Source organism: Staurois parvus, unplaced genomic scaffold (assembly GCF_062004578.1).
Source record: "Staurois parvus isolate SC_StPar_1 unplaced genomic scaffold, SC_StPar_1.0 ptg000422l, whole genome shotgun sequence".
In the NCBI taxonomy this organism is placed as follows: Eukaryota; Metazoa; Chordata; class Amphibia; order Anura; family Ranidae; genus Staurois; species Staurois parvus.
The window spans coordinates 7,110,364-7,129,260 of record NW_028318218.1 but is presented as its reverse complement, the minus strand read 5'-3'; the positions used below and the strand labels follow the sequence as shown (position 1 = coordinate 7,129,260).

Here is an 18,897-nt window from a genome sequence, read left to right as displayed (position 1 = left end):
GATAAGCAGCACTGGTGGGCACTGATAGGCAGCACTGATGATGTGGCATGGATAGGCAGCACTGATAGGTGGCACTGATAGGCAGCAGTAATGAGCTGATACCGAGGAGGCGGCACTGATGAGGCGGCACTGATATGAACAATGATGGGCACTGATAGGCAGCACTGATGGGTGGTACTGACTGATGGTATTGACTGGCAGCACTGCTGGGCACTGACTGGCGGCACTGATGGGTGGCACTGCTGGGCACTGGTGGGTGGCACTGATGGGCACATGTGGGTGGCACTACTAGGCAATGATGGGCACAGGTGGGTGGCACTGATGGGCACTAATGAGCCCAGGTGGGTGGCACTGATAGGCACTTGTGTGCGGCACTGCTGGCCACAGGTGGGCGGCACTGGTGGGTGGCACTGCTGGGCACTGATCATCAGTGCCCTGATGATCGGTGCCAATCCGTCCTCTGACATATGCCAGTTTTTCGGCAGTACTTTCCTCACGCTGTGACAGTGTGAGGAAAGTGCAGCCGATAACCGGCAACTGCATTTACCGGTGAACTGCTGTGTCATTGGACACGGCTGATCACATGGTAAAAGGCCGCTGTGATTGGTCTTTTACCACATCACGTGATCAGCTGTGTCTGTAGGACACAGTGATCACGGCAATCACTGGGTGCGCGCCCCCGGGGGGCGCGCTGGAGGGCACGTTCTGGGAGGACGTCATATGACGCCCTCCCAGGACTGGACAACTGCGCTGTAGCCATCATTCGGCTATAGCTCGATTGACAAGAGTTTAATTCAGTACAGAAGCCAAAACAAAAATAATGCATACTGTACATTAAAATAGAGCTAACAATAATACTACGGGGAGTAAAATGTCTCAATTGTTTTGTGATCGCTTGTTAGTTAAGTCCCTAAGTAGACCCAAACTGGATTTGCTATGTTATAGGAAACAGCTGGTACCAGTCAAGATTTGATTTATCTATGGGCAGGCTGATTGTACCAAAGTCGATCAATCGACTTGGGCACAACCAGCCTTTCTGATGTTTAGCATGCAATTACTGCCCGTGTCTATAGCCGCTAGCAGTAGTCATTGTGTGCTCCCAGCCAGGGCGGCTCCCTGCTCCCCCCAGCAGCAGAACACAATAGCTCTGCAGGATGCATTTACAGGATACACAGTCAATGTTGATGGGGAATTTGAGCGATTTTCTTTCCTTCCACTTGTGGGGGTAAGAAAATCGCGTCACCTATGGCCTGCCTTAGTCTTAGGATATTTTGAGTGAGATTTGGTCATGTTCCTGTTGTGTTGCCCTCTGTTCTTGCTGGAGGTTCTGCCCTGAGGAAACCCTGCCTCTGCCAAGATGCAGCAGTATATTTACTGCAAGGCAAATAGGGCGTTTGCCTGGGGCGGCAATTTTCAGGGGGGTGGTGCTGGAAGCTAGTGGTTGCAGCACGGGGGTTAGGGGTTGTTGCTGGTGGGGCATCCGATTTTGGTGTTGCCTAGAACAGCACAAGGAATAAATACACCACTGCCAAGATGGCCACCTCCACATAGAGACACAGTACAGACAGAGGCATGGTAAGTCATTAGTGGGAAAAAGATGATCTTCAGGGAGATCACAGGCAATATTGGTTACTAGACAGGCTTCCTGAGTTCAGTTTCTCTTTGAAGCTGAACTCTGGTCAGCCTTTCAAAATACATTTTGTGTACTCTCCCCCATCCTTTATAGTAAGGTTATTTGCTTATTATATCTGGGGAAAGTATAATATCAATCCCTGACTGACTTCCTGACTGACTCTCCACTCCAGCCCTGGAATGTTGGCAATCCTTTGACAACCTCAAATAGCATGTACATTGTATGTGCACTAATGATGTTAGCGAGAGAGCAGCTGCTAGACTAGCGAATAGGGGCAGCTTAGAGGGATCGGTTGTCCATTGTGGAACCAGCAGGAAAGTAGCCTGCCACAGTGAAAAATATGGTACGTATTGCTCTGCTTTACACACCCTCCTGACTAAACAAGCATTTAACCCTTACAATATAGGGGTAGAGGAAAAAAGTTTTTTCAAAGGCTAACCAGAGTTCAACGTACACATTTTTTTAGGGGGGTGAGGAGGGTTTCTTTTGCTGGAATTATTTAGGAACCTATATTTTCTTTACTGAGATAACTTGCTCCTAGATTTTTTTGTGTACACTGCCTATGGCACATGCCTAGCTGAGTGCCCTACTCATTCCTGTAAATGTAAAATGCCAAGACTGGTATCGGGGATGATGCAACTCATAATCCTGAAGAAGCTGTGAAGAAGATTGTGGTGGGGCACCAAGCAGTGATAGTTTAAAGCAGTACTCAACTCCCCCACCCTATCAACAAGGTTTTTCCCACTTACCTGTAGTGCTGCAGTGCTCTTTAAAGTGGAGCTTCAGTCCTCCCCCCAAAGAATTAAAAGTCAGCAGCTATAAATACTGCAGCTGCAGACTTTTAATAAAATGATATCCACCTGTCCAGGGAACCAGCGCCATACTTACCCGGGTAGGTTCTTCTTCTTGGGTCTTCGGGTCCCCGGCGCAGACATATCTACTCTGGGAAGCTAGCTGTGACTCCTTGCGGCTTCACTGCTGGCTTCCCATTGCAGCAGCCTTCTGGGACCTCTGACATGTCCCTAAAGGCTATGGGCGGGGGGTTGAACTTTCGAGAAAATGTGGGAGCTGGTACCTCTCAAAACTAGGACTCTACCCAAAAAAATAAGTGTTCAAAAATAGTAGAGGAGGCAGAAATGAAGAGCTTTCTTTTTTGGATAAAGTTTTGCTTTAAAGTCTGTACTGACCTACACAGCCAATCCATTGTCCTGCCGCGATTTGTTGTTCGGGTGCTACACAGCTAGTCTTGTACCACCATATAGGTCCTCTTCAGCTGCTGCCTCCTCTGGGTGCAGGCAACCAGCTCCAAGGACGTGTCAGACCTGCCTTCTGGATCAGCCCCTGGCTGCTCTTTGTGCCAATCCTACAGCCTGGCAGATGTGATGCAAGTATCCCAGAAGGCTGCAGGACCAAGCCAATTATTCTGGCTTAGGCCAGAATGGCAGCAGTAGGCAGGGCTAAACATAAAAAAATTGATTGAAAAAACCCTAAAACATTTTCCTGCAATTCTGCTTGGAGAGGGGATGTTAAAGCAGAACTAACTCCCTTTTGAGAGTTAGGTTTCACTTTAAGATCCAGTTCAACCATTTTGTATGATTTTATTAAAGACTAGCATCATTCTTCTGATGATAGTATAGACTGGGTATTTTCAGTACGTTTACAAAGTTATATGTAATAGTTGTTGCTTTTAGTACAAAAATAATTTATCTTAATTCCGTGTGTACTTCATTTGACCTCCAGCTTAGCACTGAAGCAAGTTATTGCTAACAGGATTATAGAAGAGATAGAGTGTCCATATATCTGTACTGGAATGAAGAGGGGTCCATCTCTCGGTTTAGCTTAGGGTCAAAGGCTTATACATGGAGAGATAACAGACATTCCTCCAGAGGTTGGCTCAGGTTTGGAGATATGAGATAATTGAATTACCCACTCTAGAGGATCTATCTGCTCTTGTGACTTGAACAGGGGTTTTAAACTAAGAAGAGCTGTATATAGCTGATCACCGTAAAAATAGGAATGAGTAAAAGTGACTCAAGAAAAAAGGAGGATTTATTTTCTGATCTTAAGAATAAAGGGCAAAGTAAGAAAAAGATGGTACAAGCAATGAATAAGTAGTATTTAAATGGTGTATTTATAGATAAATACACCATTTAAATGCATACATTTCTGTTTATTACCTGCCAAATGATTTGTAATTCTGTAGTGCCTGTGATTTATATCTTTACCTAAAGTGTTACTAAACCCAGGACCCTGCATTCACTATATCCGGTCTCCCACAGTACACAGAACATGGAAATGCAATTATTTTAGTAAATATAAACTGCTAAATACCTTTTTTTCATCAGCAGTATATAGTATTATTATACAGGATTTATATAGCACCAATAGTTTGCTCAGCGCTTTACATTATAATGGGAGACAATACACGAGACAGTACAGTAACAATACGATTCAATACACAAGGGGTTCGAGGGCCCTGCTCCTTGGAGCTTACAATCTAAGAGGGAGGGGTTAGTGGTACAGGAGGAAACAACTGTGGGGGATGAAGTGGTAGGAAGAGTGGAGGAGTTCAGTAATTCGCTGAGGGCGGGGTAGGCTTCCCTGAAGAGATAGGTTTTCAGGGTGCACCTAAAGGTGAGGAGAGTAGGTGATAGTCTGATGGATTGGGGTAGGGAGTTCCAGAGGATGGGGGAAGCCCTGGAGAAGTCTTGGAGGCTGGAATGGGAGGAGGAGACCAGGGAACTAGAGAGTAGGAGGTCTTTTGAGAAGCGGAGAGTACATTTTGGGTGGTATTTGGATACCAGATCGGTGATGTAGTTTGGGGCAGTATTATGAACAGCTTTGTACGTCAATGTTAGCATTTTGAATTTTATCCGTTGGGCAATCGGAAGCCAGTGGAGGGATTGGCAGAGGGGGGTGGTGGATACGGAGTGGTTTGTGAGGTGGATGAGTCTGGCCGCAGCATTCAAGATGGACTGAAGTGGGGATAGCCTGCGGTGAGGTAAGCTGATGAGGAGGGAGTTATAGTAGTCAAGTCGTGAAATAATCAGGGAGTGAATGAGTTGCTTAGTGATTTCCGGGGTTAGGAACGGACGTATTTTGGAGATGTTGCGGAGGGGAAGTCTACATGCGTTAATCAGCGATTGGACTTGGGGCTGGAAAGACAGATTGGAGTCTAGGATGACATCTAGTACTCTGGCTTGAGGGGAGGGACTGATGGTGGAGTTGTTGGTCTTGATGGAGAAGTCGGAGGGGGGGGGGCACGGGCTGGGGGGGAAAACTAGGAGCTCAGTTTTGGAGAGATTTTGTTTGAGGAAGTGGAGTGACATCCAATCCGATATGTCGCTCAGTAGGCTTGTGATACGGGTGGAGACTGAAGGGGTGAGGTGAGGGGTAGAGAGATAGATTTGCGTGTCATTGGCGTAGAGATGGTAGTTGAAGCCGTGAGAGTGTATAAATTGGCCAAGGGAGGAGGTGTAGATGGAGAAGAGAAGGGGCCAGAGGACAGAGCCTTGAGGGATCCCGACAGAGAGGGGGAGTGAAGAGGAGGTGGTATCGTTATAAGTAACGCTGTGATGAATAGGAAGAGAGAAAGGAGAGGGCGGAGTCTCTGAGGTCAAAAGAGTGTACTTTTTTGAGGAGGAGGGGGTGGTCAACCGTGTCAGAAGCCACAGAGAGGTCAAGGAGTAGGAGCACTGAATAGTGGCCATTAGCTTTGGCGGTTAGCAGGTCGTTGCTGAGTTTGAGTAGGGCAGTTTCGGTGGAGTGTAGGGGGCAGAAGCCAGACTGTAGGGGATCAAGGAGGTTGTTGTCAGTGAGGTGGGAACTCAGGCGATTATAGACCAAGCGCTCAATGAGTTTGGATGTAAATGGCAGCAGGGAGATGGGTCTAAGGTTGTTCAGGTCGGTGGGATCTAAGTATGGAAGTAATGTGTGCGTGCTGCAGGGGGGAGGGGAATTTGCCAGAAGAGAGGGAAAGATTATAGATGTGAGTGAGGGAGCGTAGGATGGCGTAAGAGGTTAATTGTAGGAGTTGTGAGGTGACAGGGTCAAGGGGGCAGGTGGTGAGACGGGCTTCCGAGAAGACCTTAGTGACCTTTTCAGTGGTGGCGAGGTCGAAGGAGTGGAGTGTTGAGGGGGTTTTAGTGTGAGGACTGCTAGGTTGGGTGGGAGTCTGGGCAGTGGCTAGGTCGGAGGGGTGGAGCTTTGAGGGGGTTTTAGTGTGAGGGGTGCTAGGTGGGGAGGAAGTCTGAGTAGTGGCGATGTCCCTACAAATTGCGTTGATCTTGTTTTTGAAGTGGTTAGCGATCTCGTGGGCGGTGAGTGAGGTACTGGGTGGGGGTGGAGAAAGTAGAGAGTTAAAAGTAGAGAAGAGCCAGCGAGGACTGGAGGAGAAGGTATTAATGAGGGTAATAAAGTAGGCTTGCTTGCCAGCGTGAAGGGAGGAAGTGTAGGTTAGGAAGGCAGATTTAGTAGTCTTGTGACTTCTGTCAGTGTCCGGCCAAGCACTGGTTAAAGCTTGTAGGAGGAGTTTTCATTCTCCTATGAGGCTGCATGACCCCTGACTCTCTGTCTGGACAGTGCTGATTGGCCCTGTGTTGATCACATGCACCCTCCCAAAACAAAAAACTCTCTAGCAATACACACCAAACCGAGCATGTGCAAAGTGACTCTTAGGGCTCTGTACCATCAGCAAATTGATTGGCGACTGTGGAAGAAGGGGCGGATCAGAGAACATAGGATCAAACAGCTTTTTTACACAATGCAGATGATTAACTCCTTAGTTAAACATACACCTTATGTTAAAACACAACATGTTGCAAACATACAGCGTCAATTACGCTGTGTAGAATTGTAAACCCCATTGTAACCATGAGTAGTCCAAAAAACTGCATATCCACAGAGAGATTTTGATTCTTACATAGAAAAGGTGTCCTATATACAGTGTCTGCTGGTGTAATGTGCTTTACCTGGAAGGAACACACATCAGTTTAAATTGGTTAATTGAGCCAAAACTTCCTATGAGTTGAAAAGTCTTACTTATAAACTTTTCAGCCAATCAGGGTACAGTTCTGTTTGTTTATTTGGAGCTTGGAAAAGTTGTTCACTGCTAGTCAGTCAGAACTGTTGGATATCTTTGTCTTTAGCGAGTATTGAAGTGGTAGTAACCCTAAAAAATTGAATTGCAGTTAAGCAGTTCTTGAATTTGTTTTCTTTTTTAAGCTTGTTTTTTCTTTTTTTTCTCACCATGTGATCTGGCCAGTAAGTCTGTTATTTTATGTGACGGGAGTGACTTTGGGTGGGGGGCCCATGGAACACAGCTCACGTTGGAGGGGTGGGAAGACCCCTGTCTCAGCTCCCCATATCCCTCCTATGTGTAAGTCACCCTGTGCTGTTAGGGGTACAGGGTGGAATGTCCTGATATTTTGTAGACATGTATAGGTGGGGTGTGGGGGTTGTTCATTGTCTACTGCCATATGGTGCATCCCATTGTTCTATTGTGTGTCTTGCTTGGGAGGAAACTATTATGGGATGTATGTGTTTGTGTATTGGCTTGGTGGGGGGTGTCTGCTGATGTGTCTCTGATTGCTAGATTTGGTTTGCCCCACCCTGTGTTCATATGCAGGGATGGGGGTTGTACACTTGAATGTTTATATCTTGTGTCTGTGTTAAAATAACGCAGTCTATTTCCTGGTTTCCTTCCAAAACTGGTGTTTCACGTCTTGTTTGGTCAGCGGTGGTGTCTGTGGATCTGTGTTCGGACAGGGAAGCGGGAGTCTAACGGAAATACCCAAGTGCAGTCGGGGTCCGGTTCCGTTTCATTTTATAACTCCATTTAATAGACCATGCTGTCCAGAAAAAGAAGCAGTTGGTGGTTGGTACAAACAATTTAATACAGACAGGAGTATTTACAATGATCAGCTTTTTTTAAATTTATCTAAAACCTTTATCTCAAAAGGAAAAAACTTGTGTAATCTGAACCAGTTAAAAAAATCAATGATAGAATTGGAGGTTCCTATACTGTATCCTTATATTTACTTCATGTCAATGTCTTACAAGGTTTGGATGCAGCCACGTTCTAAACTGCATATTACTCAGATCCCCATTGCAAAGAAAATTAGGCAAGCATGATTATTTGTTACATTTAGCATTACAACTGAGTTAGAATTTAAAAAAAAAAAACTTTTTCTTCGTTGGTCAAGGATTACACTTGGAAGATTTAAAGCTTTAATGATGTGTGATTAAAATTGTCTATGTTGTTTAATGCCTGATGATCAGAAGATTTAATAGATAAACAATGAATGCTCAAATTAGGAAGCAACCAAAGCAAAGCAGTAATCCTAATTAAAAGTAATATATTTTAGCAATATAAATGTTCAGCTAAGCTGGAGTTTGGTTCAAGATTTTCATGACAAATATCACCTACTTCCTACTGATATGAACATGTTCTCCAGTTCTAGACATTTCCAGTGAACTTGTCTCTCCATCATCTTTCAGTTCTATGGGACTTGATTGAGGAGATTAAGTGAAGTGCTCAACTAAAACAATCGATTTCTAGCAACAGTAAGCAGTAGACTAGAATGCTTGATGCATTTCTTACACACTCTTTTCCAGTACAATAGTAAAATATATTACATTACATCTTGGGGTTGATTTACTAAAGGTAAGGGAAGTTGCACTTTGCAGGGTAATTTTCCCCAGAGTTTATTGAATGTGGTGAAATATTTATTTTGCAAGGAATGCCTAAAATGCAAGAAAAGAAAAACAAAACATTTTTGCTCACACATGATTGGATAATGGAGGTCAGAAGAGCTTTACCTCATTCACTAAATTCTGGGGAAAATTTCCTTGAAAGTGCAACTTTCTTTGCAAAGTGAGCAGTTTATTTGCCTTTAGTAAATCAGCCCCATGTTTGTTTATAAACTGGTGAATTCTGGGATTTTGGGACATTAGTTACTGTAAGAAGTTAATGGGGAAATCTGGTTGTCTTTTTCACCCATGTTTTACTTTGTTTCTGTTTAGAATTTGGAAACATTGCTTTAGGTTTAAAAATTCTACCTCCAAGGAACTGCCATTTTGGCTAAACTACAGTTAATCTAGGGTTACATATTTCTAAAATGAAACCAACAAAGTCTAGTTTAAAATGGGACCATCTTAGCTTCACCTTAGACAGGTCCACCTTCCACCACTTTAGAATTTTCCCTATCTAAGATTGCATCATGGTAATGTCATTCCAGGTGGTGTTATCAATTGCAGGCAATGTCTGACACCATCTTTATTCCTTATCAGACAAATCCTATATTCATAGGGTACAAAACAGGGTTCATCTTCATTATTATCCCATCTAAAGGTAGGACATGATGAGAATATTGGACAAATAATCATTTGGTTTTTTTTTTTTGCATTCTAGTCTCATATTGAAAGTGAAGAGATTACTAAAGTTATGAAAATTCTTGTATGACAGAAAGAAAATGATGCAATCTATTTGTATTGTACTTTCGGAAGAAAACTGTACTGATAAAATGAAAATCGTACGATCTGGTATCATACGAGAAACATTTTTGTATTGTACTTTCGGAAGAAAACTGTATTGATAAAACGAAAATCGTACAATCTGGTATCATACGAGAAAAATGTTTGTGCTTGTACCTTCAAATAATATCAGACGAAAGCTGTGTACTAACAATCAGGTTATCGTGCAATCACTTCGAAAGCTGTATTTTTCGTACGATTTTCTGATCATGTGTACTAGGCCACACATGGTGCAAATTTCTTTCCTGCTGAGCTATTCTCTTCTCCTGGCAGGGGTGGCAGGGGGAAACCGTCCCCACCTGGAGAAGACAGTGATTATCGCTAGCTGCTATAGCAGTCGCTAGCAATAATCGCATGTAAATCCGGCAGGCAGGTTGTACCCAAGTTGATCGATCGATCAACTTGGTACATTCAGCCTGCCCATACATAATTGAAATCTCAGCCGGTTCCTGCTCAGCCAGCAGATATTCAGACCGCGTATGGCAGGCCTAACACCAAACCAAGCAGTCACACTGTAATGATGATTATGTAGTGTAGTAGTCATCCTGGTGTTACAGTTGCTTTACTGCTAATTACAATTTAATACTGTAAAACATCAGCCATATTCTAAGATGAAATATTCTGGGGCACAAGTTTAGCCAAGTTGATCATCCATACAGTTGGCCTGTAGTATCCTAAAATCCTATGTTTTGGATGTAATGACCATACCAGAAACAAAGTTCAGGCAACATGACTTTTGTTTATACTTCAAGCTTAGCTTTGGGCCATTCTCGAATTCTCTGCTGGCGTCACAGAACCCAAGTCACAACTTTAATCCCTGTTTTCAGAAGGTGAGAAGTTTATATCAGAAGCAATAGTGGTATTCCCAGCAAATCTTCTTGCTCTATATAAAGCCTTCTGTTTTGAGGAGCAGTGTTGCATATATTGTCGTGTGGTATAGAGACTCTACGTTTTTTCTGTCAGTGACTTAAAAAGTATTTAAGCTGAAGAATGATAGCCAAGCAGCAAGCATTTTCAAACAAGGAAGCCCACAGCGGTTCATTTTCTACTTTATAAATAGACTCACATTGTAGATTCTTGTGTATTTTATTCAAAACATTTGGTGTGTGATGCTCCATAAATTTATTGGCACATTTTGAGTCCATTGCAGTTCAGTTTAAATCTTACAATTTTGCCTTGAAATATAAGCAAATATTTTATTCTTATGATGATGTTTACTTTCTTAATGTATGCCAAGGAGCTAACAGCAGAAATTAAAAGTGCTCCTTCTTAGTAGTTACCTTATTTTTTAATTACTTCAGACTTTGATAATTTTAACTAGCTGTATAATTCTGTTTCTGGAGGATACAAAATGAGCACAGCAGTCTAATAGGAATAAATGGTGTTGCAGCGCAAAGAGGATCTGACGGGGATATTTTTTGCTGCAGCACCGGGTAGAGCCTCATAGTAAAGATGGCTGGAATGGTGAGGAAGGCAAGTATAATGTAGCTTTCCCTGATGCGGTGGTGGTATTCATTGTATTAAAAGTGCAGTTGTCTCCTAAACATGGCAGTTTTTGATAATAATTGTAACTTAGGTAGGATTCATATTTACTTTAACCGCCTCCTGCCTGCCACATGAGGAAATGATGGGTGGGTGGCGGTTCTCTCGTTCTGGGAGGACATCATATGACGTCCTCCCACTCTAACTCTCTGGGACAGAGCAGATCACCAATCACAGTAAAGAGCCGATGACACTTTCTGTGTCTCTGTAATGTGGCTCTTTACTCTTTACGGTGGCTTTGTCATGTGATCAGCTGTGTCCAATCACAGCTGATCGCATGTAAACAGGAAATGCCGGTTATCGGCAGTCCTCTTCTCATGCTAACAGTGGGTAAGGAAAGGTGATCCAGTAAGCGGCATTCCTCAGAGGGGACATCTACACTGATCATCAGGGCAGTGATGATCAGTGTGTCCTGATGATCAGTGTAGCCCCAGCAGTGCCACCTGTCAGTGCCCATCAATGCCACATACCAGTATCCATCAGTGCCTAACAGTGCACATCAATGCCACATATCAGTGCCATTCAGTGACACCTATCAGTGCCACCAATCAGGGACACCTATCAGTGCCGGTCAGTGACACCTATCAGTGCTGCCCTTAAAGAAAGCTCTATATGTCTCAAAAAAAGATAAAATTTTGTTTAGGTACAGTGTTGCATGACCACGCAATTGTCATTTAAAGTGTGACAGTGCTGAAAGCTGAAAATTGGCCTGGGCAGGAAAGGGGTAAAAGTGCCCAGTAGGCAAGTGGTTAATTTTTATTATAGTTAAATTGGGTCCCCTGTTTTTGTTTGGTTTTGGGTGTACATTCACAGAAGGGTCTCTCCCCCCCCCCCCCCCCGCAGCTACTAAGCAACATCAGAACCAAGGGTTTCAGTGTATGTGCAATACCCTCTATTGGTGAAATCTGGTGTTGCAACTTAATCATACAGATATACACTATATGACCAAAAGTTGGTGAACCAAGAGCCAAGGGCATTAATATGGGGTTGGCCCCCTTCACTGCTACAAAAGCTTTTATTCTTCAATAAAGGCTTTCCACAAGATCCTGAGGTGTGCTTTTGAAGTTTATGCCCATTCACGAAAAAAAGAACATTTTTTGAGTTCAGGAGAAAACCTAGCTTACAATTAGCTTTCCAGTTTATCCCAAAGGGCTTTGTGCAGGTCAATTGAATGCCTCCACACCAAACTGGTCAAACCATAAATTTATGAAGCTGGCTTTGTGCACAGGGGAACAGCCATGCTGGAACAGAAAAGGACCTTCTCCAACTGTTGCTACAAGGTTGGAAGCATATAATTGTCTAAAATATCCATGTGCACTGTTGCAATAAAAATTTACCTGACTGGAAGCACATAAACCAATTGCATTTGAGGGGTGTCCACATACTTTTGACCATATAGTAGGTATAACAGTCAGGTTTCCAAAAGTTTTGGCCAATAGCTCTATAACAATAGGTTGCAGAGGGTGAGTACCTTTGTAACTATACATGAAACTGGAGAATCAGATATTTACTTGAAACTTGTATGTCTTGACCTGTTATTATCATTATTTTCTTTTTCAAATTGCATTTTATGACTTTACAGTATGTGGATTTTGTGTTCCATGCAGGCTTTTAAAAGGGGAGGAATCTTTTCACTTCGTTCCCCGATCACGTGAGGAGCTTCCAGACAACTTTCCAAAGGAAATCTCGGGCATCTGCTACTTCTTAGAGTTGAAAAATGGTCAAAAACAGCCAAAGCAGCCCTTGACATCTGTCAGAATGAGGAAGGTTTCCTACAACATTGGCACTATGTATCTTAGGGAGACGAGTGTATGAAACCTGTAGATTCTAGACTCTTCTCAAAAAGAAAAGCACAAACCCCTAAGTGGGTCAAGACGAGTGTAGAGGATCTTTCTGTGCCATAAAATTGCAAAGGACCACAACAGGGAGATCTCTACAACAAGCCAGGCAATAATTCTTTATTTTGGTGGTGAGTGACAGGTGTCCAGAGAACAGTTTTTATTACAGAGTGGATCGAGTCCAGAGGTTCCTGTCCTTGATGTGTTCATTTGAACAATAAACCATCTCAACCCAAAAGAAACACGATTTAGCAGTCAACAGGAGTCAACATATAATTTTCAAATTCTTAAAGAATAAAGGATGGACTTGCTTATTTTGGTTATATTTGTTAGTGTTTGTACTCATGAGTTACCCATCTGTTTGTGAATCCATATACGATAAGGACGGTTGGCCAAGTCCAAACTGAATATTGGATAGCCCGACTCCACCGTGCCGTGCCAATGTTAGTTAAGTAACTTGTATTGACATAAAGATCATTCTAATTCCAAACAAAACCACAAGCTCATTGCTAGGATACCTGTACTACACAAAGAAATTTAACCAATTTATAATATCATAGTTACGTGCAATTTAAACTCTATTGTCAAGCCACCTTTGGACCTTATGATCATGTTCATTGTGAAGATGAGTTTTTGATTTATTTTCTTTTTTTAATTTGCGTATTTATTTATTTTTCTTTCTTACCTGTATAGCCAGACTTTTTATCAGCATGTGTATCAAAAGTATATATTTTACTTCTGTCAAGCTCTGTTAAACTTAGTATGTGACATCACTTGAGTGTAAGCCGTAAGAAACTAACTGACCGCCATAGCATCTGAATGTAATTTCTAAATAATATTATATTATAAACAGGAAAAACATTTTATGACCATTTATATTGAAATATTTAACCATTCATCAGTTTCATTGATGTATATAACTGTAGAAGACATTTTTAAAATATCAAACTTGTGACTTTCATAATTTCACTCAAATTATTAGTATTCCAGGTGATTTATGACATTAATTCCTATTGTATTTAGTAAACTATTCTACTTGGGTGGGGGAGAAACAGCCATGCCAAGATCAAAGAACGGGCTTTTCTTCAATCACTAATACAAATGTACTGTATACTAACACCCAATAACAGCATATAGCAAAAATAAAATCATTTTAAAAACCTAACAGCCATCATGCTTTGAATATTTGGTGAAAAACCGTTTAGGTAAATAAATAGTAGTATTAGCTGTAGATGTAAAGTACTGTTGGTATGTGGAGATTATTTTTTGAGACTAAACTAACTTGTTAAACACATTTATAGACTTATCAAAAAGGCAATACAAATGGCAACAATATGTAGTAATCCACAGCAACCAATCATGTCTGGTCCTGACTGGCCAAGTGCCAACTTATCTGACAGTTCAAGGATGTTCAGCACTGACTTACCATTTTTACTTCTGTTACTAGGCAAGCCCAGTGGGGGTACCAAGTGTTAATAGTGTGGTTCTCTGGGTGTCATTTTTTTTAGATTGCCCTTATGCAGACTGTGAAAGCAGGTGGGAGACAGATTACCCAAGTTAGGGTTTTTAGAAAATGTCAGAAAACGTAGCAAGTGTATACATTTTTAAAGCGGAACTGCAAAACTAAAAATCCTCCCTTGCAGTGTGGTTGCCTTTGCATTGCTCATTTAGTCTAGGGGACAGTAAGGGCACTTTTACCTCTGCTCCCCCAGCAAACAGTGCTCCCTGTTGCTGTAGCAGTGGATTGTCCCTGGGCATCCTGACCAATGCAGGGACCAGTCTAGCAGAGCAGAAGAGTCTATGGGAGCAAACAATCAAGTAAAACTTCTTCTCCCAGTCCCCTAGGCATAAATGGGCAGTTAACCCTTGCAGTTCAGGCACAGCCTCACTACAAGTTAGGATTTTAAGTTCAGTTCAACTTTAAGTTAAACAAAATAATAGAAAGGAATAAGATAAAAGTAACAGTAAGGAATAAAGAAGAAGGGGAAAGGATGTAGGAGTAAAGCAGCCAGGGAAATAAGAGAAAAGTAGCAGGGGAAGCCAGGGGATAGGAGAAAAGCATTGGGAGAATAATAGAAGAGCAACAAGGGATGCAGGGGGAAACTAAAAAAGCAGCAGTGGAAGGGTTGGTGAGGGAATGGGGTAGGAGTAAAGCAAGGAAAGGGATTGTATGAGAGGGAGATAGGAGAAATACAGAGTGAAATGGCAGGTGGAAAGCAGGAGCGGGGCAGGAAAGTGAAAAGCTGTAGGGGCATAGGAGAAAACCAGGGAGGGGAGTATAAGAGAAAAGCAGTAGGGGGTATAAGAGAAAATCAGATTGGGAGGGACAAACCAGAAAACCATGTACAGGTTAGTAAAGCAGCTCAGTAGGAGATATTGGAGTAGGAAACTGAGAGATAAACGTAAAGGATTGCAATGCAGGTTATTTAGTGAGGTACTGTTGAGAACTGGAAATGTATGTAGTTTGTGTTATCTTGATACTATAATCAAGTGTTTTTTTCTAATTTAAAATCATACTTTGGCAATTAATGTAGAACTTTGAGAACTACTGGGTTACAGCAAAACTGTGGCATACTGTATGACCATTGATTGGTTACTATGGCTTTACTACAATTTTCCCTTTGATTTAGTGAAAGGCTTTTGGGGAAATGTTCCCTTATTTAGATCTTAGCAGTGATAGCATAAAAATGACTTATCTCCCAACTATACATATTTTATCTTGAGGGTGTCAGTTTTTGTAGAAGAGGGAAGGCATGGCTTAAATGTTTTATCCACATATGGACATGTTTAGGAGGCGCCTAACTGTAAATCTAGCTGCTCTTAAAATCTTGATTTTTTATTTCATAATGTTGGGAGGTATAAGAATATAGTTATGCTGCAGAAAAGAAGTGGGCCAGTTGGTATGTCTCTACGGTGCAATATGAACAGATTGTACTACCCCCACACAATGCAATCTCTAAACTCATACTGGCCAAAAACCCAACAATTTAATGCAAACCACATATTTTTGTTTCTTAAAAATGCTTTCCATTATCTCTGAAGTGTGGGTTATTTATATTGCACAGTTGCATACCTACTATTTTGTAAGGTACATAATTATCAAAATTGCATATTGCTAGTAAAGTGCAGAAATTGTCCAGTTTCAAGCTGGTGTGAGTTTGATTCATGTCCTCTGTTTTGTCTCTAATGTTCTGTCAAATCTGAAATTTCAACCAACTTCAAAGATTGCAATATCATATGATTTATTAGTATATAATATATAGTTTCAATGTGCACAACTTAAATACCTTAAGAATGTCACAAGTATCATATTTATTATTTGAAGAGCTATCACCTTGAATCTAAAATGCTTGGAACCTGTAGTCTTCCAGATAAAGATTTTTTTAAATCAACATGTTACATATAGTATCTGTAAATTAAATGTCTTACCCCATTCCTTTCCTGTTCTTTTTCACTTCAATAAACTGTGTAGCTGCAGCTCTCACAATGACTTAAAATGGACACATTTGTGTACTTTGTGATACCACCAATGGAAATCTGGGCAAAGTTCACTCCTCCAATCATCTACGCTTTACCCATTTACATCTGAAGCACTGCCTCCTTGGAACAAAGATAATCCAGAATAGATGAGAAATGTTGGTAAGTTCTATATGTACCATATGATGATGATAAAGAGGGTGTGATATAACCGACTAGAATCATTTGCTTAATAGTTTTCCCAGGTATCTAAATAAGTAATTTCTTAATGGAAAAATCCTCACTTTATTGGATAGATTTTAGTAATTAGAAGAAAATCTATAATTCTTCTCTTTGTTAAATATGACTGCAATTTTTGTACAGCTATATTGTAGATGTGCCCCTCTTTTCCCCTCCCCCGCACCTTCTCAAACAACCTGTCTCCACCATCCCTCTAATATCTTTGCTGTGCAATTTGCTGGGAGCCACACAGTCACCACTTTAGCAAGGCTTCCAGCCAGGCTTTGCTTTTTCTCTTTTCTTATAGTGAACATCTCACAGAAGTGGAGACAGATAAGTATTAAACAAGGGAAGGGGGACACACTTTAAAGGATAACTGTACTAACATTATTCTTATGTATATCTTATCTACCGTAATCGTACAGGCCAACTATAGCTGCCTGGAAACACTAGAGAGGAGGAATAATCTAACTACACTGCAGAATCCAAATCTAGCCAGTGATGTTCATTTTTAGCATTCGCAAACAGGTCAAAATAATGCAAGATGAACAGCCATCAGACAATATTTTCCATGCTCTTTAATTGCAGTTTGTCTTAGCCTGATTTGGACCATGTGCAAGTGGACCCCAATCCCCTCTCAACAGAATTTTTTTAGAAGCACATATTTCTATTTCATCCTGTTGTTGAATCCCATACAGATCTTGGAAACTCCTAAACTTGGAGGCATTCTTAAACTTTTGTGAGGCCAACATTAATAAGGAAATATAAAATATACAGTTTCCCAATCACTCCTTAACTGTGACACAAGGAGAGTTAAATGAAATGCCTGTAATGCTGAGCTGCAGTGACCATGTTGGTGAAGACCATGAACAATGCTAGTGTCTTTATCCCTGGGGGCTGCCATTTTGGGTGAGTCAATATGTATGCTGGACAGATTGTGGTTGGTTAGAGGACACAAGCAGATATGGATTGCTGTACATCCTGGGACAACAAGATCCTGCTTGGAGGAACTGAGACTGAGCCAGTGTGTCCAATTGACAATTAAACTACACATCCTAGCATTATCTGGGCTCTCTGTGAAGAGGAAAGGAAAGGTCTGTAGACAGACATGAGGCAGACATGGTGATATGGGAGAATTACTGCTGCAGACTGTTGGCAAATCATTTTGTCACTGTATCAGGGATACGGAGAGGTGAAGACATCTATTGATACATGAGAACACCACTGTCACTGACTGCTGCTGCCGCCTGATCATTGAGTTGAATGTTGCTGACCCAGCTGAGCCACCAAAAGAGAACTGGGGATGACCACCTTTTACCACAGAAATTGGTGGGAGGCCACTGGCCAAACCCCATTGCATTCTATTAGGAGGAACAGTATTGTTTGCTTGGGATATAGTGCAGGCGCTGATACCAGGGTTCAGAGAAACATTATCTGAGTGCCAGATGTACTGGCCAGTAGTGAAAGGGTTTGATAAAGACTGTAAAACTATTATCTTAGCATTGCCCTTAGACAGGACCTTCTTAATTACTGGGTATAGGGGTCATTCAGACATGCCTGGAGCTTGGAAAGAAGAGAATAAGTGCAGGGCATACATGACAGAGTGGAAGTAAACCTGACAGTAAAGGGTTAGGGTGTGGTTGAGATATGAAATCCGAGCACACTTATCGGATTGGTGGAGTGGACAGGGTGATGGGAGGAGCTGATAAGAGAACAGTTGGTGGGGGTAGAGTGAGGGGCATCACTTGGAAGCTGGAAATCATCGGTGGAACGTCCCTCCCTCCCGCCCTGGTAATTGGGTTGGTTTGGTTTGTAGGAGGAGCTGCAGTTGGGGTCCTAGACGGGGGTCTAAAAACATGGTATGTTGGTAAATGGTGCAACCCATTTCAGGTATGGAGTCCTCTGGATGGTGTGGTTCAGTTTAGATTGACCAGGGAGGTAAGGTTGGTAGGGGTCTGTGGTCAGTTAGGATAGTCCCAGAGGAGGTGTTTAGCTGCTGTGGATAGAACCTAGCTTAATGGTACCACGGCCTCCAAAATGGTGTGAGGAGGTCGTCATCAAGGATCCACAACTGTTCTTGGAGCTGGATTGTTATAACGGTGGATGTTTGTTTTTTATGGTTCTGTTTAATAAAGGTGCCGATTCGGCCATTTAATCCATTTGGGGTGTTGGTATCGTTATTTAAGGAAACAAGGGGAATGGAAATGGGGGAGAGTTTAGAGTGGGTATAGGGAACAGGTGTATCTGAACTACCCAAGTCATGTGGTCTGTATGCTTATTACCAACTGTATACATTATTTTGCTACTTTTTCACTTATTTCTTTGAAGGATAATTTCCGTTTCTATTTGGTTATTGTAGTATTACATATATTTATGCAATAAATATCCCTTCCTGAGTCTGTGAGAGAGTGTTGCTGCCTAAAGAGTTATAGGCTCTGACAACAGGGGACCTGAAAAACAGCGGCTCCTTTGGAGGTAAGCACTACATTTACAGTGGATATAAAAAGTCTACATATCCCTGTTAAAATGTCAGGTTAAAAAAAAATTAGACAAAGATAAATCATTTCAGAACTTTTTCCACCTTTAATGTAACCTATAAACTGTACAACTCAGTTGAACCACAAACTGAAATCTTTTAGGTGGAGAGAAGTAAAA

At 41.8% G+C, this 18,897-nt stretch overlaps 1 protein-coding gene across 1 annotated transcript in view; it reads left to right on the top strand.

The window, feature by feature from the left end:
- The window catches only part of GUCY1A2 (guanylate cyclase 1 soluble subunit alpha 2), a 321,813-nt gene extending 305,770 nt beyond the window's left edge, over nucleotides 1-16,043 (top strand). The window contains exon 8 of the mRNA XM_089687296.1: nucleotides 12,316-16,043. Within this exon, the coding sequence (XP_089543422.1) occupies nucleotides 12,316-12,523 (208 nt within the window). The 3' untranslated portion in view covers nucleotides 12,524-16,043. The remainder of the gene's footprint in view (nucleotides 1-12,315) is intronic.
- The last annotated feature ends 2,854 nt before the right edge of the window (nucleotides 16,044-18,897 follow it).